At 32.7% G+C, this 21,982-nt stretch overlaps 1 protein-coding gene across 1 annotated transcript in view; it reads right to left on the reverse strand.

The window, feature by feature from the left end:
- The window catches only part of BMP5 (bone morphogenetic protein 5), a 119,700-nt gene that overhangs the window by 18,617 nt on the left and 79,101 nt on the right, over positions 1-21,982 (reverse strand). Inside the window, exon 3 of the mRNA XM_081293803.1 lies at positions 20,452-20,600. Coding sequence (XP_081149929.1) covers positions 20,452-20,600 — 149 coding nt within the window. The remainder of the gene's footprint in view (positions 1-20,451; positions 20,601-21,982) is intronic.

Here is a 21,982-nt window from a genome sequence, read left to right on the forward strand (position 1 = left end):
TCTATGTAGAAATAATACTACTCTAAAGATTTATGTTCTGAAAACTATAAAGATGTATGCTACAAATATGGGTTTCTTAGGTTTTACAAAGGTAGATATTGTATGTGAAGCAAAGTACCCTTCAAATCAATGTGAACTCCCTTTAAAATAACTTTTAATATTATTAAGTTTCCTCTTGGTTTCCTTTTTATTCCAGCAATGAGGTGACTATTAAGATTCCATAAGTTAGTGCTTGCTCAGTTACCCTTAGTCTTGAACTACACACAGAAGCATTAACTATTTAGCCTACTTCTTAAGACACAGTATACCTACACTGATTATATTAACTAAAGCTTTTGAGTGGCTGAACAATTAATTTTGTTTAAAATACTGTCAGGAATCCAGTCTATATTGCATATATTAAAATAGTGAATACTTTATAAAAGTTTATTTGAGCATTTTATATTTTGTTATTAAATATACAGTATGTTTTAAGATATTACCAATACATAATTAAAGATGACTACCTAAAGCATTTTGATTAAGGAAAACTATACATGGTCTGTGTACCACCATGGATATGCTTTTCAGAGCTGACCCTTATTTTTGAGTGGTTTATAGTTTAGACAGATGGAGATACTGACAACACAACGAAAAGTAAGATAGACCATTTATAAAATGAGCATTAAAATAAAAGTATGGTAACCAAACCAGCTAGATATCAAGTTTAGTCACCGTGGTTTCAGCCATGTTTAGATATAGCTAGAACATTGGTAGTTTTAATTTAACAGACATGTATTTGAATGAAGAGGAGCTACTTCATGGGCAAAAAGTCAACCTAAGGGAAAGGTGAACCCCGAAAGCATAGATTCAAATAATAACAATATCTCAGGGAGCAAAAGGAAGTAGTGATTTTTGAGCCTATAAATTCAGTTACTTCTGGCACAGCTCCAGTGGTTGAATTTCTAATTTTTAAAGGAAAGAGATTCAAAGAAAATCTAATTAACTCTTTAATACAAAGTCTCTTTAACATATGGGAGGACAAGGTAGCACTACTTTGGCACTTGATTAACAGAATGTGACACAGTAGTAGAAAAATATTCTCCCTACATTAGACAAATAGCTTCTGAGCAGTTTCACAATGGGAGAGGATGGCAGCAATGGAACAAGCTAGTAATCACGCATCTGCTCCAGTGTCAGCATCAGCATAGACTCCAGAAAAGAGAAGCAGCCAATGGAAGGTAATTGATCAAAATAGCAATCAGACAGCAATGACATTCTTCAGGCACCCTGAAAATTGCACTAGAGCAAGAGATGGCCAGTCATGGGATGAAAACTCCCTTTGGAATATGCTCTCAGAGCAAGAAAAAAATCCCTGTGGAATACACATGTGTTTATGATATACACCAGGATTGGGGTAAGGCTGCGATCTGGTAAACATGTGGAGTGATAACAGGAAGTGAAGAACGTTTGCTGGGAATTGTTCAAGCAGAGATGCACTTGTGTTCTCCCACACAAGTGGGAAGGGAGAGGAGATGATGAAGAGGATATAGAACAGATTCTTTGAAGAATGTGCCAGTCTTCCACTGATCTCACTGATGGCAGTTTGTGTCTCCTTATCCCGGGTTTATGGATTATGGAATGCTTGCATGATGAAGTACAAGGAGTAATGAAAAAATTATAGGAGTCCAGAGTTTGGTAATGAGATGTCCAATAATTTTTGCATATGGAAAGGTTTTTTAGAACTATTTATACGTTGGCCATTTTGTTTTCACCTCAAGCTTATTGTAAAGATAGCAAGGTAAAATAAAGTTTTTGGTTTTGTTTTTTTATTTTTTGTTTTGTTGATAAATATGAATAAAGTTAGGGTTGGGTTGGTATCTTCTAAAGAAATGCTTACAGGAATTAAGACTAAAGTTTATGAGGCTACTAAATTTTGCCGACTTCCAGTTCTAACACTCTGACCCTTACGACTTTATCTGAGTACTGGGACAGAGTATAGATTTGAGTAATGTCCCAGGATATCCCTTTCATAAGAACCCAACTGAGATTATTTCAAATTTATATTAATGGAGGTCAGCTGGTGAACCAAAGATCCATCTCAAACTCAGTGGTTTTGTGTTTCAGACCATTCCTTTTGCAAAATGTGGCATTTGAATTGTTTATTTCTTTTAAAACACAGTTATTAAAGGAGATTCTGACATAAAACAGTTCTTTAGACATATGTTGATGTTATAAGGATAAGTGGTTCCAAATATGAGCATTTAGTTTCCTTGTAGGATACACAGTTTGAAAAATGCTCATTTGAGGATTTATCAGAGTCTAAACGTTGATATCATTCGGAGATGTTAGCAAGAATCCAACTTTGGTTTTTCTCCTATAAACCCACAGCAATGACTGTTTAACCCAAAACACCTGTGATGAAACTGATGCACAAATTATCTTTCATTCATTCAGAGAAAGACTTTCAGAGAAAGACATCCAGCATCCTTTATAGACTACTTCATGGAAGACAAATCAGTTCATTATTTCTCATTCACATTTCTACTTGATCTTCACTTATTTTCAACCTGTGGTTAACTTTGGTTCTGATACTTTTCAATTACAGATTCTGTTACTCTAAATTATACTGAAATTTTACTCTTTTTGGAAAGGGATGATTTAAAACGTCCAGAACTTGCTACCCAGCATATAGACTAAATCATGTTTACATGAAATTTTAAGAAATGTAGGGAAGATAGAATTTTGTCTACTTAAATTCCATATATACTTTAATTCAGTGTAGCCTTAAATTAAGCATATTGTAATCTAGTTACAATTTCAACTTTGTTATACTTTGATGAAAATTTTGCATACTTTTCAGTTTTGTATTAAAAACATAGACCCATTTCCACATATAAGCCACAGATATGAAATACCACAAATGTAATTTAACATTTCTGCTCAAATTTTAAAATGGTTTACATGGCCTTATAAACTTAAACAAAAACAAGGAAAAGCTGTGATTTAAAACTGTTTCAGTGGTAATGGAAACTCACTGTTAAGGGGTATTTGAAAAATATTTCTTTGAACTGTGGAATGCAAGGTAAGATTTTTAAGTGATTCTTCACAGTAATTCTTGAGTTCTATTTAGCAAACAAAGCTTCTCATGCAATGCTTTGTTAGAATTTTCCATTCTCATCTGTATACTGGAATTTATAAGAGTAATTTAAACATAACCACTTGGTTTTACATCAAGTATATTTATAATTATTTTAATATTAAAAATTTATAAAAACAAGAGAAGGAAAAATGGAATAATATGTGTAAACAAGCATATGATTTTTTGCTGGTGAAGGAAAGGAAAACAGACACACTGGAGACATAAAATCCAAGGAGGGCACTGGGGAACATACCCTGACACAGGGATGTGAACTGTGAGTTTTCTGAGGATGAGTAATGTGGTAAGGATCCTGGTAACTTATAGCAGCAGAAGAAATTCATTTTCCTCTCTGACTGGGGTACACAAGGAGTGGAGAAGTTAAAGGGGAAGAGCTTTTTAAAAGAGTTGACATTGTTTCTAAAAATTGTACAGAGAGTCTGTAATACCCTACAGTTTGAGAACATGGTGGGGATTAGAAAAGGAATGAGGATATTTGGTCACAAACACAGGCAGGATGACTAAAGGCATGACAAGAAAAACACAAACCTTTGGGAACTGAAGCCCATGAGACTCCAGGAAGGAAAGCCTGGGAACCAAGAGACTGAGAGTCATAAAGGAGCAGGATCAAGGTTTGTTCACGATTGTGGAAGTTGCCCAAAATGTTAAAATCTTTTACTGCATGAAGGGCAGAGATGAGGTGATGAATAATGGCAAGTCTCCTTCCATGGATTTGGGTCTCAAGGTATGACATGCCCAACAGATGGTTTATCCTGGGGCCCAATATTTTCTGCTGGTTGAAATATGAATCTCATACTAAGAATTGTGGTTTACCTGCACAAAAGCCCTGATTTTTTAATAGCTCTAGTCTTTATATAGCACCTTTCCCCAGAGGCCCTATGAGCTTTACCGACATCATTTCTCACATGCCCCCAAAAGATTGGTTAGCAGTTGGTTGTATAGCCCTCATTTATTTTAAGAAAGAAGAAACATTCTTCTCACAAAACCATGGGAAGAGTGAATTATTTTTAGTTTATTTTCCAGTTATTATATGGCTTTTTTTAAATTAAAAAAAAAGTGTAGACAGAGAATTCTTTCTTTTAATAGCATGGAAGATTTAAATAAAATTATTGAGAAGCAAAGTTTTAGCAGAAATCAACCAAAAGTATTAAAAATATAATGTGTTATAATATAATAATAAGAGTTCTTTTTATCAGTTAATTTGATATATTATTCAAAAGCTTTATATAATATGGCAAATCATAGTTCATTAAATATTTGATCTCACTTTTATTTGATAAATGAATCTGTAAAATGATTACAAGCTACTTTTATACTACCAAAATGGAGGAAAAATAAACTATTTTAATACCTAGTGAAGAGAAGAGTGAAAAAAGTAAAGGTATTTTCTAAAATACACAGTGGCGAACTAATACTGAAATACCTAATATAATATGCCATAGTAAGTATCTACTTTTACTTCCAAAAATGTGGAGTTAAGACATTTAGGGCTTAATTCTTTCCTTCACATAGAATAGTATGATCACAAAGCATTCTTCCAGGTAAAAAGAAATGGATCTTTTCCTCATTGTTTTCTCATGTCTCTATGTCAAAAACGCAATCTGGCTTACCCTACATTAGCGACCAGGCATAACACCATGATTTCATGGTGGCACCCAGAGAAAAAGCATCCTTCTGAACCATTTGCTTGCAAAATAATAGCTGATTTCCAGGAGTATTTATCCTTTGCTCAACTCAGTTCAGCTGCAACATCTGACCTCATAGCATAACTACAATTTTCATTTTTCTATTAGTTGTGTCACCTCAGAGAAAAATCCTATAAAGAATACCTCCACACATAAATATAAATCATACCTAAGAGTATAAGAAGCATGTCTTTCAAATGAATTAGGAAGTTGGGAATTGAGAGGTTTACAGATTGAATACTTCTGAAATCAAAACAGAAGTAATAGCTACAAGCTATTGAAGACAGATGTTTTACCTGTTGACTTATGTACATCATCTTATTTACTTTTCACAATAAGATGACAATCACATCTTTAAAAATGATAAAATAATGTTCAAAGGCTGGGCACAGTGGCTCACGTCTCTAATCCCAGCAACTGAGGAGGCTGAGGCAGGAGGATTGCAAGTTCAAAGCCAGGCTCTGAAACTTAGTGAAGACCTAAACAACTTAGTAAGACCCTGTCTCAAAATAAAAAATAAAAAAAGGCTACGGATGAGTCTTAGTGATTAAACGCCCCTGGGATCAATCCCCAGTACCAAATTAATTAATTAATCAATCAATCTAACAAAGGGCCAGATTTTAACAGCCTTGTTATTCCTAAAGTAGTGTGCTCTCCCCTCAGATTACAGTGTTAGTAATTGGTTAGGGCTGATGCTTTCATCTTGGGTCTCTGTATAAAAGCTTTCCACTTTAAGAAGAATTAAGGAAAACCATTCATCTCATGCTTGTCAGTGTCACACATTAAATATATATATATATATATATATATATATATATATATATATATGTATTTTTTTTTTACTTAGTATTGTGATAGTTGCCTGTTTCATTAAGTTCAGGGTTAGTCTTTCCTAAGAAGTAGGAATATAAGTATTCAATACTCCTTGGCAGCTGTGAGAAGCTGGTGATTTCCCTAGTTTCTATCATTCAAGTTGAAATTTATGTTGGGCACAGAGGTGCATTCCTAGAATCCCAGATGCTTGGGAGACTGAGGCAAAAGGTTCACAAGTTTGAGACTAGACTGGACAACTTACAGAGAGCCTAGACCCTGTCTAGAGTATAAAAATGGAAGGATTGAAAATGTAGCTCAACATAGTATGAATCAGCATCCTTAAATCAGAGAAATCATTTGGAATTTAAGTTTTGGGGATTGGCTAATTTCACTTAGCATTATATTCTCCAGCTCCATCCATTTACCTGCAAATGCCATGATTTTGTTCTCTTTTAATGCTGAATAATATTCCATTGTATATGAACTCTAGATAGGGCAAAAGGGAAAAGGGGAGGGAGTGGAAGGGTAGGGGGAGGAAATCAGTGGAATGTGATGGTCATCATTACCCTAAGTACATGTATGAAGACACAAAGGATGTGACTCTACTATGTGTACAACCAGAGATATGAAAAATTGTGCTCTATATGTGTAATATGAATTGTAATGCATTCTGTTGTCATATATATCACATTAATTTTTTTAATTTAAAAAAGAAAATATAATTCAGTAGCACAGTGCTTCCCTAGCTTGCATAAAGCCTTGAACTTGATCCCCAGTACCAAGAAAAAAAAGAAACTTATCACAGTACAGAGAAATTAGTATGCATTTTAAAGAAGCTGGGATATATAATCACTCTATCATAGTATGCTTTCTCTAATTCCAAATTGGGATCACAATTCACAATACATACCATGGCTCTGGTTGTTAGTTTATATTTGTTTGTTTGTTTGTTTGTTTGTTTATATCTGTTGGGTTTTCCTAGAGTGCCAAAGTTCAACTCTTGGCAGCACAGAACCACAGTTACAGCTCCTCCCTTCTCCTGTGAAAGGTTTTCTCTTCCCACTCAGCTCTACTGTTATTTTTGCAATGTATCTTTGAGAAATCAGTATCAGCAAGAAGTTAAACTTAAGTGGAAAGAATAGAAAAGACAGAGTTAACTGAAGTGCATGATGATAATAAGTAGTATTTCTCATTTTTCATGGCTGCAACTTGATATTACCATGAAAAATATTTACTCCTCAGATCATTAGTTTAGCCATAGTTAAGAGTCTAGAATAGGAATAAAGCAACAAAAACTGAAATATGTTCCTGACATTGGCATTTGTTTGGCAAGATTGGTGCTCCATGGTTACTGTTCTGAATTAGGGAAAATAAAAAACAGAAATACAGATGTAGCTAAACACTTTCATATCTCTTTCCATTGAGAGAAATATTTAAAAATGGTAAAATACATCTTTCACCAGATAATGAGCCACAACTAACTCCTGTTTGTCACTGCTTACTTTAGATCACTGATCTTAAAAACCCCTTTTCAAGTATGTTCTGGAGTTGTGATGCTAACCTTTGGATAAGTAATTATGTTTACCATGCAGCTCTCATTCAAATATAAATATACTATTCAAACAAAAGCAATTACTTTTAAAGCCTAATTTTATAATGTTGTATATATAGTGGACATGATAAAATAACATATTTGAATCTTTTAGTTTATTACTGAATATATTTTATAAACATACTTATTTTTTTTAAATCTTTTTTTCCTACTTTTTTTTATTGGTTTTTCACAACATTACAAAGCTCTTGACATATCATATTTCATACATTAGATTGAAGTGGGTTATGAACCCCCAATTTTACCCCAAATGCAGATTGCAGAATCACGTTGGTTACACATCCACAATTTTACATAATGCCCTATTAGTAATTGTTGTATTCTGCTACCTTTCCTATTTATTAAGGAAAAAATATTGCCTCCCTATGAATCATTATACAGGAATAAACTGAACTATGCATAAGGTCCATTTCAGAGTACTGATTGAAGAAAAATATAAAACAGATATAAAAAATATTAAATTATATATAATTTTTAAAAATCAGGATAATTATTCTACATTTTCAACTAAATTAAGGGATCTGCAAATTATATTCAAACCATTTTGTTCAAAATATGAGGTTTTTAGAAAAGCAAAACACACTGACAAATAAAAATAGGTTTAAATGACAGAGTATTTTTCTAAATTTTGGGTGGAAAAGTTCATCCAATGTGTTGGTCTCCAAAATATAATCCAAGTAGCACAAGGACTCTTTGTGGCTGAGATAATGCTGATTATCAGCTTTGATACTTGGAGATGGGATGGTAGGTTGAGAGAAAGGATGGATTTTATGCTGAAATTTTGTGTAAAAGTAAATAAGTTTTAGAAACTGAATACTTGACTAGTCTCAGTGTGAGTCTGCTGTACCTGTTTTAAACTACAAGCTTAAGCATCAGGTAATATTTTAAGAAAAGGTAGAGAAGGGGGTTACTGAAGGCATGACCCATGGGAAAAAAAAATTGAAAAGCTGGACTTCATTAAGATTAAAAATCTCTTCTGTCAAGAGAAGGAAAGACAAGCCAGAATGAAGGAGAAAATACTTGCCAAAGACATATCTGATAAAATACACAAAACACTCTTGAAACTCAAGTACAACTACCCAGTTAAAAACAAATGGGCCAAGGATCTTAATAGGCACCACATCAAAGAACATATACAGATGGCACATTAGCCTAGAAAATGATGCTCCACATCACGTATCTTCAGGGAAATGCACACCTATCAGAAGGGCCTAAATCCAGAACACTCATACCAGTGCTAGTGAAGATATGGAGCAATAAGACTCACTGATCAACATGGGAATTCATAACGGCACAACCACTTTGAAAGAAAGTTTGGTGGTTTCTTATAAAACTAAACATATTCTTATTATGGGATCCTACAAACCTTGGTAAGTAGGAAAAAGTGTATGTACACTAAAACCAGCATATGAATTTTCCTAGCAGCTTTATTAGTAATCGCCCAAACACAGAAGCCACCAAAGTGACCTTCAGTAGTGAATGGATAAATAAACTTTGGTATATACAGACAGTAGAATAATATTCAGTAAAAAAAGAAATGAGTAGGGAAAACACTAAACTATTGAAGTTCATTCCCAGCCCATTTTAAAAATTTTATTTTGGGACAGGGTTTTGCTAAATTGCCCAGGCTCCCCTCAAATTTATGATCCTCCTGCTTCAATCACCTCCCAGCATGGAGAAAACATAAATGTGTATTCCTAAATAAAATAAGCCAATCTGAAAAGGCTACATATTGAACAAAACCAACTATATAATATCCTGGAAAAGGCAAAACTTTATAGAGTAAAAAGATCAGTGTTTGCCAGGGTGGGGAATGAGGCATAAAATAGAACATATAACATTTTTAGGGCATAAAAAATAGTCAGCATAAGTACAACACTGAGTTAACCCAAATACAAAGTTTGAGCACTATTGCTGTGTCCATGTAGGCTCATAAACTGTAACAAATGTACCATGTTGTGGGGCATGTAGACAGTGGGGGAGGCTATGAATGTATGGGGGCAGAGGACACATGGGATATCTCACAACCTTCCTCTCTATTTTTCTCTGAACCTAAAGACTGCTGTATACTGAAAAATAAATAAATAAAGTCTTTTAAAGAGGAGGTAGGGGGGAAGGAGTACATATAAAGATTCCATGGTAGGGAGTATGAGCCAGGGAAAAATAGAGAAAATAAGAGAAGGAAGTCTGAACACATTACTAAGCAGCATAAGACAGAAAAGAAGGGGGAAGATCATTATCAAATTAAAATAAATTAAATTTAGCTAAATGTAATTAGATGTTGAAGTAAATGACTAACAAAAGTTACATTTTCCTCTTTCCAATTTATGAATTTATCAAATTAACTATGATTATGTAAGAGACTAAAAGAAAAATTGAAGTAGTTAGATTTAGGGAAAAAATGGTAGAAATGCTGTTGTTTTGTGTGGGTCAGATCACAATTAAACTGCAGGCAGAAAGTAAAGAAACTCAAAGGTAATTCCCAATGGATCCAAAATAAGATTCAATTTTGTCCTATAATAATCATTTTTAGTAACATCATTTTATTAGGAAATTATAAAAGTACATTTTTTAGCTTGGAATTTGTATAAGATTAATCAAGAGTTAGTATATAAAAGATAGGCTCTGAAAACCAGTCCATTTTAGATTTATGGGCAAAAGATTTTTATGCTTTCAAAGACTGCTTCTTCATGTACAAAATGAGATAATAATAATAGAGAAGAAAAAGTAGACATTCCTTTCAAAGAATTTAGCAAAATACCTGGCATTTAGTAAGCTGTCAGAAAATGTTAGTTTCCACTAATATAATTAACATGATTTTAATTGCTCATCGCGCAAATTCATGGTCTAAATACTTATTAAAAATGAATTAAAGATGTCCTTAGGAGGCAAAACCTGAATTGACAATATAGAATTTAAAAAGGTGAAATAATAGCATGGAAGAACAGTTGCTATTAGTAAAAATATTACCAAAATAAGAATATATAAAGCAGATTTGTATAGTCAGAAAATAAATGTTGATATGTTTGAAAACACATGAAGTACAGTTTATGAAAATCATGATTAATAAAAAATATAAATTCTTTGGTTGAATAAAGTAGAAATTTATCAGTGTTCCAATAATTACATTTATTTACTCTAGCCATAAAAAAAAGACACACTGATGATTTTGAAAATTTTAAGCAGTGGGCAAAGGGCAAAAAAACTAAGAAAACAGGAAAGATATATATTCATAATGTGTTTTAAGATGTTACCCCAGTTAGAAAATCCATGGGTCACAGCCTACTTGGGTTTGACAAATTAACAAATACTGATTTTAATCCCCAAGGGAAATTTATGTCATCTTTATTTTCAGTAGAAATCTGGTAATTTTCAGTAGAAATCTAGTAATTTTTACAATCTAGTAACATTTTAAAAATGTACAAGAATTTTTTTCAATGTCTACTTTTGTTAACATTCACATTAAAATGACCAGAGTGCTCACAGATCACGTGTGAGGCACTGGGTTCTATCTTCAGCCCTACGTAAAAATGAAATAAAGGTATTGTGTGTCCACCTACAACTTAAAAAATTAATATTTTTAAAAAATGACAAATGCACTTGTTTCCTTTAGCCATCTCTGAACTATCTCTCCAAGGCTTGGCTCATACAGAAAATGATTTTCAGAATCTAATACATTCTTAAAGATTAATTTCTGTTTTAATGATTATGAAATTCTATAGAAATATGATATAAACAGAAGTCACTCTAAAATGCTCTGGGCTTTCAAGTGTCAGTAGTAGAGGTTTGCCTACCATGTAGGAGGTCTTGGGTTACTCCCCAGTCTAGCAAAAAATGAAATAAAATTAAAGTATGCAAATAAAATTGATGTGTTCTGGAAAAATTTAGTTTGAGTTTTATGTTTTGTTGTGATTCTAAGTAAATCATTGTCACAGTTAAAAGTAGAAGAAAATATAAGCCTAAATGCAATGAAGAGGAGTTTTATGATAACCTCAACAAATACAGACTTTTAATTAAAAATTTATATTTGATCTCTCACATGAATACTTGAGAATGTGTATATGCCTGGATATTTCCCTTTTACACACATAAAGAAAGATGTCTAATCTTTCTTGCTTCCTTTTGCCAGTTTCCTTGTCTCATATTTTACACATGAAAATCAATACCTTGAGTTTTTCTTTGAATATAACTATTTAATACCAGCTTTTTAAAAAATGACACATTTCTATTTAAGTACTATCTCTGCATATATTATTTACATATGTATGATGCTTAAAGTGTAATTATGTGCTTATAGGTTTTAATTGGCTTACATTATGTAGTTCAGCAACATTCTAAGCAACCTTCGAAATTACCTGAGAAATTATTTCTTGCTATCATCCCTAATCAGCTAAATGATTAATTCTTCCAGTCTCATGTAGTTCACTCCCTCACAGAACAAACAATTCCATGACCATTAACTTCCATTTCTCAGGCACTTTTTTCTTGCATTGGGCTCTAAATCTGCCCTTTTTACACATTTATATGACTTCTGGACTACGGAGAAAGTCCAACTTTTTAATTTCTAGAAGTATTTGAAGATAACTATTTTCAACTATCTTCCTAATTTATTATTAAATATTTATTTAAGACTGAAGCTCTGCTTATCCTTAACTTGAAAGAATACATAAAGCATAAAGGACTACTTATTTATAATATTTATCTAGAACAAATCATGGGAGTGTGTGTGTTTTCCCTTTCAGAACCATCTAGAAAGATATGTAAAACTTGTTGTTTCCTGGATATAGAAATTCTCATGTATTTAAATCTAATTGTCATCACCATAAATTCAGCACACAGGGAGCCATATGGTTTTATAAACAAAAATGACTTAATTGCTTTATAAGATAACATTCAGAAAAAGGAGAGGAATATTATCAAATCTTAAGATGTTTAAAAGATCCTGTGATAAGTGGACATAATTTAACTTTGTGAACTTAGATAAATAATAATGAGAAACTGTAGTCAAAACAGCAGGAGAAAAAGAAAAATATCACCCTTGATCTTTGAATTTCTTCTGCTACTTATTAGCTCTGTCAGCTGATATTCAGATTAACCAGCCACATAGATCAACTGACCCTTGACACAGATAGTTCTTTAACAACAGATGCTTACTTTTGAGATTTTTTTTTTCCCCTGAGGTAAAAATGGCTGTCTTAAGGACAGTAAGGATAATATGACAAACTTACTTAACCATAAAGTTATATTTGAAAAGAATACATCTCAGACTTATTAAGTACATATTATATTAAAATCTCTTTATCTCTCACACAAACACACTTATTCTTATATTTTATTTTATTTTATTGTGGTGCTGGGATTGGGCCCAGGGACTTGTGCATGTGAAGCAAACACTCTACCAACTGAGCTATATCCCACCCTAACAAACACACTTATTCTTAATAAAGGTAAAAGGAAAAAATTAGCAACATACTCATTTGTATACTCTATAATCACATGCAAACATTAGATGTTAGACTGTTTTTCTAACTAGGAATATGCTGTTATTCAAAAGACACTATAAAATTTTGGAAAAATGTGATTTTAACAGGGCATATTTAGGAAACATTATAGGGTATAGCAAATTTGAATACAAATTTTATTAGTATGTTAAATTACTCCTCATATAGTAAGAAACAATAGAAATTTTTAAAAATCAAGGTTATAGAAAACAACTAATCCCATACCATGTGTTAGATTTCCATTGCTATGACAAAATCTAATTAACAGAGAGTTGATTTATGCTGGCTTATGCGTTTTCAGAGGTTTCAGTCCACGATCAGCTGGCTCCACTATTTCTGGGCCTGTGGTCAACCAGGACATCATGGCAGAAGGGTATGGTGAAGGAAAGCTGCTTACCTCAGGGCAGCCAGGAACCAGAGAGTAATGAAGAAGCCTGAGTCAAGGTAAACCCTTCCAGGGCACACCTCTAATGACCCACTTCCTCCAACTAAGCCTCATCTTCTCCAGATTCTACCACCTCCAAATAATGCCATCAAATTATGAATCCCTCAATAGATTAATCCACTGATGAGGTCAGAGCCCTCATGATGCTATTACTTCCCCAAATCCCAACCTCTGAATATTACTGAATTGGGGACCAATGTTTCAACACATGAGTCTTTGGGGGACACTTCATATCCAAACCATAATACCTTATTAAATAGCCATAACAGTTGTCAATTTCTGGAATGAATGAAGAATAATCACAGGTTAAAGAGTATAGAAGTTGGAAAAATTATGGGTCATAAAATTTAATATCTTGATTTACATTTAATTTTTCTGATGACTGAGATGTTTTGGATTTTTTCACAATAACTTTGGGAAAATAAAAGGGAACTAAATTGTTGAGTCTATGACAAATGAGATAGAAAAAACTATTGTGAACCTAGAAGCATAATAAAGCTGTAAATTTACCTTGTTATTATTTTTATTGGTGCAGATTGATTATTCATATTGGTGGCTTTCATCGTGACATTCATACACACGTAAACACTTAACTTCCTTACATCTGTGGGAAATACATGCAGACTGGTGCAGTTTATAATCTGAGCAGGAGGCCCCTACAGTGGTCTGTTTTCTTGAAATTTTTTTAGTACTTACAGTGTTTATTGTTGATGTATGATGCTGTTTGATGATAGAAATGGTTATTCTCAATATGAATAAAGCTCTGAAATACTTAGTGTAGCAACTTCTTTTTAGTTTGTCTAGAATATAGTACCTGGTAAAATATAATTAGTTAATTGTACTTTGACTCTTAGAAATGAGTGTAATCTTGGCATAATGGTTGATTTTAACTACGAGAAAAATTCAGTGTTTCCTTACCAACCTCTCTTCTATTTTTTATTAATTAATTTATTTTAATTAGGTATATTTGACAGCAGAATGCAATTTAGTTCATTGTACACAACTGCAGCACGACTTTTCATTTCTCTAGTTGTACACAGTGTAGCATCACACCATATATGCAATCATACATGTATCTGGGTTAATGATGTCCATCTCATTCCACCATCTTTCCTGCCCCCATGAACCCCGCCCCCCCCATAAGACCTGTCTTAATGTTCTTCCAACCAATTCATGAAATCTCTTTGTTTTCTCATTCTTTTATGGGAAATATTATTTATATACAGTAGTGATTTTATATAGTTTGCTATAAATATCAGTATAACATGTATTTTTAGGAACCATTAGTTCCTAGTCTTTAGCAAAGAATGTCACTATTTCTTAAACCATGTGTTCCATGAGCATTAAAGTCCTGCCTGTAATTCTACTTTTTTTGTAAGAAGTCCTTGTAATGTCTGAGGCATCTTTAAATTGAAAATTTTTTCTGATGTTAATGTAGATCAGCCTATCATAAATTAGCTTTGTATACATAACCATATTGAGAAACAAAAAACTGTCCTATTTCCATTTGGTGCAATTAATTACCCCCCAAATAACTGTTATTTTTCTAAAAATAAAATAATTGAGCCTTACTACCATATTAAGTAATAATAATTTAATATTCTATGTTACCTATGAATAGCCAACCAATACAAACTTCCATTAAACATGATACATGTCTCTTTGTGCTAATATCTCTTGGCTTTGTGTCTTAGATTGGAACATATTTAAAAGTTTCTTATCAGTAAGCTTTTATCAAAGTTATTGAAAATGAACCTAAGAACAAAACACTGTGCTGCCAACTCAAATTTAGGTCATGTATCAATTTTACCCTTCCCCTATGTATTTATCCAGAAACTTCCATCTAAAAAGAATATATTCCAGGATTTATTAAGTTAAAAAAATTAGGTTAAGAACCCTCTCTCACACACACAGAGTTTGACTTGTAAATTTATTCAAACCCTCTTTAAATAATTTGTTCAACTGCCTGAATAAAAACCTTGTCCTAATTGAAAGGAGAACCTCCCAGATCTAAGGTGAGTGAAAAGTCACTGTGTAATCTCTAGTTCATTTTACTGTACAGACCTGAATTCTTGCACTTCCACATGCCAGATACTAATGCCAACAAAACCTCACACTTCTTGTGGGGTAATTGTTATCATATTCATTTTATTTTAATATTTATGAAAATATTAATGTTCATCAACATCACTATTTTAATCTATTTTCCTAATGATTTCTTCTTGTGACTTATATATCCAGAATATTTATAGATTCTATTTATCCTTCTCATTTAAATTAATTATTAAAACTTTAAATTCCAAGTTATCTATAAGCAATACTTATAAATTCATTTTACCGTTAAGCACCAATTATAATGGGATTTAATTTGACAGTTTAATACCTCTCTTTTCTGAAATCTTTTTCTTGATATTGGTACAAAATTCAGTGAAAATTGAAATCTCTGAATTTAAACCCAAAATTTTACCTTGATATTAGACTGTGGCTTTGTCAAAGAAAAATGGCCTTTAGAGTCTTATTTTAAAAAGGACATCATACTGTTTCTTAAACATTAAACAATATTCTGACAAAACAACACTTTGATGACTTGAATACAAATGAATCAGAAACATACGGACTGAATTTTCTTTGACATATAAGTGGGATTGAGTAAAAAAGAAAAAAGTCACTGGCAAAATTCATTCTGAGTACTGCCAGCCCTAAAATGTTGGAAAACATAGGGGTTTTTAAAAGACATTATAATGAACCCAAAAATACTGTCTTTGTTTTTCCTTCTTTAAATTATTCTATAAACCCATGATTAAAAAAAGAATTAATTTACTTGGAAAGTTAAAACTATATAAAGCATCAAACAATGAAAATTATAGTTTTTAGGGGAAAATTCAAGTCTTAAAAGCTAGATGAAATTGCTATATGTATAATAAACCATGTGTATACATCTAGGGAAAAAATCACTGCCATAAATTTATTAGAAATGTTAATAAAGAACTAATAAGTAAGATGATTAATGTGTCTTTCCAATTTAGGGAACTGAAAATCTTACAATGGACTATAATATAGATCTAAGCTTACTCATTTGCTATTAAAAATAAAAATAGTACCTATTTTATCATAGAGATCTAACGACAAAAAAGAGTGCTTGAGAACTTGGAAAATGATTTTGCACAATTGTATAAAACAATTTGTCTGGAATCTCTAGATTTTGCCACTAAGAAGCAACTATGCTTTTTTTTTTTAATTTGCTTGCTCATGTGTTTGCTTTATTTTGCTGAAACAAACATATGGAGCTCAGATAATTATCTGTTTAGCAAAAAAAAAAAAAAATCAATAAAATACCCTTACACTCTCTTGCCAAATCTACTGCAGTTCATTTAACAAATTTCTAACAAGAATATTCTACAAACTGCCATATTTTGCACAGGCGCTCTTAGGAATCATAGTGCTACTTTTGATTTCAACAGCCTTTTGATTTCCAAAATATATTTAGTCCTTTTTGCTATTTTTTTTACAGAGGTAAGGTAAACTAAATTTAATAATATACATCACTGACTTTTCTCACCTTATAATCAAAACTATTTAACTCTTGCAGTATACAGGTTTGCTCTACAAAATTTTGCTCCTGTGTTATATCAAATTGGTTTGGTTAAGAATCACCCCAAATAAGCATCAAAAAGTCTTCTTTAGACATGTTCACTGGCAGATGGCCTAAAAGAACTTTTTAAGTAACAAGCTCATTCAATGATCATCCATGACATCTTTTTAGCATTTACAACCTGCACTATGCCAAGCATCAAGGACATAGTTATGAAGGAGAGATACACATGCCAGGTCCTCCTGAAATGGATATTCATTCAACTATGTAATCATAATTGTGTTCCTGTTATTTATTTAAGCAACAAGCCTAGTACTTTTATGACTTAGGAACTAAGTTACAAGAATTCAGTATACTTAATTTAGATGCCATGTTTCTCCCATGAATTGTTCCTAGATCACTTTCCTAATAGCATCTGCAATCATATTTTATACATAAGTGTTCTTTTATCCAGTTCTATACTATAACTTTTTTCCAGAATATGCCATGCATTTGCCGTTCTATGTATTTACTCACATTGTTTCCTCATCCAGGAATGAATTCTCTCTTGTTCTCACTACCACCCCTGTGATTTCTTCTTCACCTCTACTACTTAACATCCTACCCAGCTGATGCAGCTTAAATGCCACCCCAAACAAGGCTCTTTTGGCTTTGTTCTATTTGCTCTTAATCATCTATATTCTGACTTTCACAGTGTCTTAATTGCATATTTTTATCAGGAAGGTATTTTATTCTTTCTACAGTTAAATACACACACATGTATCTGTGTCCCAGGTATATGCTCTTTGAACATTTCAACTTTTAACATGTATAGACAGTAATTTTATGTCAGGCAAATGAATAATAGCCAGCAAATGAATTTGAAAGCAGACTTTCCTGAGTAGCATCCTTTTGATTTCTAAATTCTTTTGCTGAGAAATAAACATACTCAGAAACAATTATTGCCAATAAAAGATGGTCTGTTAGTTCAGTTAGAAGCAATGTTGCACTAGGAATGCCAGCAGTGGTAATGAGTGACACTGTAACACACTGAAGCATCTGGTTCTTCATATTTATAGAAAAACGTCATGTGTATAGTCTCCATGAGGTTGCAGTTAATAAAACTAAGGTACCAGGAAGGTCACTTGCTTTTCCAAGGCCATATAGTCTCCACTTCTGGTTAAAATCTATTTTAAGGATTGCATAAATGCAAAAATCCAGCTAGCCTAGCACATGCAACTATTTTAATATACTTCAAATTAGACGATATTAGAAAAACAAAAAGGCCATATCTCAAAACAAATCCTAAAATTTGGAAACCTTTGAAGAGTTAAATGTTAGTTCATTTTAAGCTCAAAAAAAATAGAGAAATAATATAATAGTACTTAAAGTAAAATTACCTATGAGATAAAAGAGAAATAAGAGAAAGGAAAACTCAAAATACAAAGTAGTTCTCAGAGGAAAAAAAAAGATAAATTCACAGAAAGTTAAGTTATACAAATTGTAAAAGAAATATAAGAAAAGAGTGAAAAAAAACAAAAGAACGAAACTTAAGAAAATTCATATGGGACGAGGGGGGTTGAAATCAAAAGGAAACAGGCTGATCATATTTCATAGATTTCTTGATTTGTTTAGTTAGACATTTCAAGCATATCCCCAAGGAAAAGACTGGGAGAAGCACATACCACTAATTTAATTTTTCTTGTTTGGGCCACATACCAGGGAAGAAACGATTGGCTTACCCCCACGGTGCAGATTTCCCAGTCACATTTCTGACCATAAATGTACAGTAGTTTAACATTGTAAGAATTCTTGGAAGATTATTTAAACATGTGCTTTTCTCAGCCTACATTTATAATGCTTGAACTCTGAGGATCCTTAACAATAATCTCAAAACCATAATAGGGAAATAACCTATAATCCAAAATACTTGAATTGTTTATAAAAATTCAAAAGTTCAGTGTTGTAATTAAGATCTATAGAAAGGTCTGGATTGGGGTGGAGGAAAGGTATGAAACTTTGTCCCTAACAGTCTCAGTGAGAAAGAACTTTCTTTATCCAGATCAGCATCTGAGTTTCATGAAATCTTTACTAGGCTAACCCTGTGATCTACTTAATTTGTATCTGTCATCCTCATTATTTATGTTCAATCCTTGGAGTCACAAACTGTTTATGATATGATCCACAGGCTGTGAGTTATTATAGGTGGAAAAAATGCCACCAATGGAGTCTTAGCCTGTCCCAGACAGACCCAACTTGTACTTCACTCTGTAGCTTATTAAGTAGGCTTTTAGTGAAATACACAGAGGAGGAATGAATGAGACAGGCTCTGTGGCTAATATTCTCTTGTTTGATTCTGAGGAAAGCTAAAGGCAGTGAATTTAAATAAGGTTTATTCTCTTCTTAAAGATTAGCCTCCATAAGACTGATGGTAACATTTGTAAGGTAGAGGCAAGAGCACCATATATATCCTCATAGTGTATTTCTAAATGTTTTAAAATTATTAATCAAGTCAACACATCATTAAAGATATTATGCTCTATCCTCCTATCCTGAGAAATATGATTTCAAATGAACTGGAAATCTAAATTTCAATTTGGAATGTTTGGAGTGATTAGAGGCTGACAAAGCTCTAAATATATTGGCCTTGGCTTCCCTGAACTTCTAATTGAATGTGCCAAAGTCTTTCTTCACATAGTCTTTACAAATTATGTTCTATTTCTCCAAAACGCCTGTCCCCACCCCTACCAAGTTCTTCCCCTAATCATATCTTTCAGATTGTAATTCAGATCTGTTCATTGATGTTCACATGTCCACTGGACTCCTCAACTTATATTGACATGTGTTCACCAAGGTTACTGTGTGATTAATATCCCATGTCTCATTTGATTATAAACCTCTTAGAGCAACTCTGCCTTTGTTCACCATTGTATCTCCAATATTCAATCAAACACATGGCAAATAGTAGGCACTCAATAAAAATTGGGAGCATAAAAATTAGAATTTCTTCTGTGGCTTCTTAAATAAAAGATTTCCTACAGACCCTCCCACAAACAATTCTGGAACAGTTGTCTTTGACCAAACATGGGACTGCATTATGACCTAATTTGATATTATTTTATGAAATTTTTGAGACTCTTGTTTGAATTTCATCCTCTCTCCTCCCTTATATCCCTGATATCTCCTTGGTTTCTCTAGCACTTTTTGGATATATTTGTCACTTTTTAGTCCCATTTTGAGATAAAATTTGTCTACAGTAATTCTCACTCTTCTTTGATGTACAGACTTAAAAACTTTTAAAAATTAAATAGTTGTACAACTACCACCACAATCATAACATAGCTCCATAGCACTTTACATATGGCTTTCTTTTGGTATTCTTATTCTATAGTAGTTACTTGTTTTCACAAAGGTACTGAACATCAGACTGAAAATTCTTTGAGGTCAGGAGCAGTATAATCTTTTTCTTTACCTCCCATCCTCAAAGCCTGCTAAGAAATGTGTAGTGGATGAATGAGTACCTAAATCAGTTAACTAATTAATATACTGCATGATCATATGGAATGTGTTATACTCTATAAATAAGTGTAAACCACATATTGGTTAAATCCCACACAAAGCAGTGACTCTCAATGTGTTCAATGAAGCCCCACAAAAAAAAAAAAAAATGAAATTCAGTGCTTACCATCCCCTGTTTCTGCACAGAGCTGTAAGCCCAAATTGTTCTGTGGATTAATCACCCAATGATTGCTGGTCACAGTGATATCAAAGACAAGCCAACCCACATCTAAAGCTTGGACCCTCCTTGTGTCTAACAGGAACAGATCTGCATCCCTAAGGAGAAAAGGAACAAAAAATAAGTTAAAGGTTTGAATGAAGATCATCATTTCCTATCCTTAAGTGAAAACATTTCAAAAGCACTTTTTAAAATAACAGGAGTTGATTAAAGAACAAGGGAACAAGTGACTCAAGTGATGAGTAATAAGATACATAACCCTTTATTGCTGGTCTCCTAATCCAAACCTGATGCAGATTAGTAATATCTGAAAGTAATTTCCATTTTCCTGCTTCTTCCCGGCCTTTCCAAACTGACTTAGTGGTCTTAATCTGGTCCCTGGTCATCAGTATTCCCTCAAACTAACATCTGTAAGTAGTCCTCAAAACAAAGAATCAAATAAATACAGTCAGAAATGAAAGAAGCTGCTCCATGTTGGATGAATATGGATTCTCAAAAGAATGGAGCACAGGCAGGATATGAGTCAAGCATCTGTTTCAGGGATAGTTTTCTAATATTTTCCATTTTTCATTATAATTGTTATATGGATACTGAAGGCCAAGAGGGGTCACAGAGGGCACTATTGGATTAAGTGATGAATCCCATGAGTTGAGAGGCACAATCTACAATGACTGAAAATAACATCCTCTGAAAGAGTAAGTCCCCAGGGACAGTTGTGGCCATGAAAAGGAACTCGCCTGTTCCAGGATAGTCTGCACAGGGTGTGGTTGTTAACATTTATGAAATTTGATTTTATCATTAAATTCACAAATGTATATACTTGTTGAAATATAACAGATTATTTTGTTCATTGTTTCCTTACTACCAGCAGCCTCTAAACTAAATGTTAACTATTTCTGACATTTTATCTTTATTAAATTTCATTTAATCATTCATATTGATGAAATTAAAGCTCAAATAGGTTAATTATAATGAAATTGAAACTCCTTCAAGGTAAAGTAGAAATAGCAGTATTATACATTTTTATGACCTTTTATTCTATGCTGAATCTATTTAAAAGCATTTTACTTATATAGAGAAAATCAGAGGTATGTCATAAGTACAGTACTATTCTACTGCATTTGCTATCAATCTACATCATAGAAGTCACTTCAAAAGTGGCTTACAAAATGTAAAAAACAATTTTTGAATAAATCACATATATTATTTATCTTAGCAAAGAACCCTAAAATTGAAAATAAAACTATTTTTAACAGAAATGAAAGTAAAACACACCCATTGAATATTTTAGAACTGACATCTTTGTTTCTTTAATTTGACTTATACTATTCTCCCATTGACCTAGATAAGTTAAATAAATGTAATAGGATCAATTAAATCATCTGGCTATCCTATATCCTATATTGAACTACACCTACTTTACTCTCTCTATACCACTTCATTAATAGTGTTTTCTAGAGGAAGCCTTCAGCTGCTTTGT

The sequence above is a fragment of the Spermophilus citellus genome (assembly GCF_964194105.1).
Source record: "Spermophilus citellus genome assembly, chromosome: 5".
Classification (NCBI taxonomy): Eukaryota; Metazoa; Chordata; class Mammalia; order Rodentia; family Sciuridae; genus Spermophilus; species Spermophilus citellus.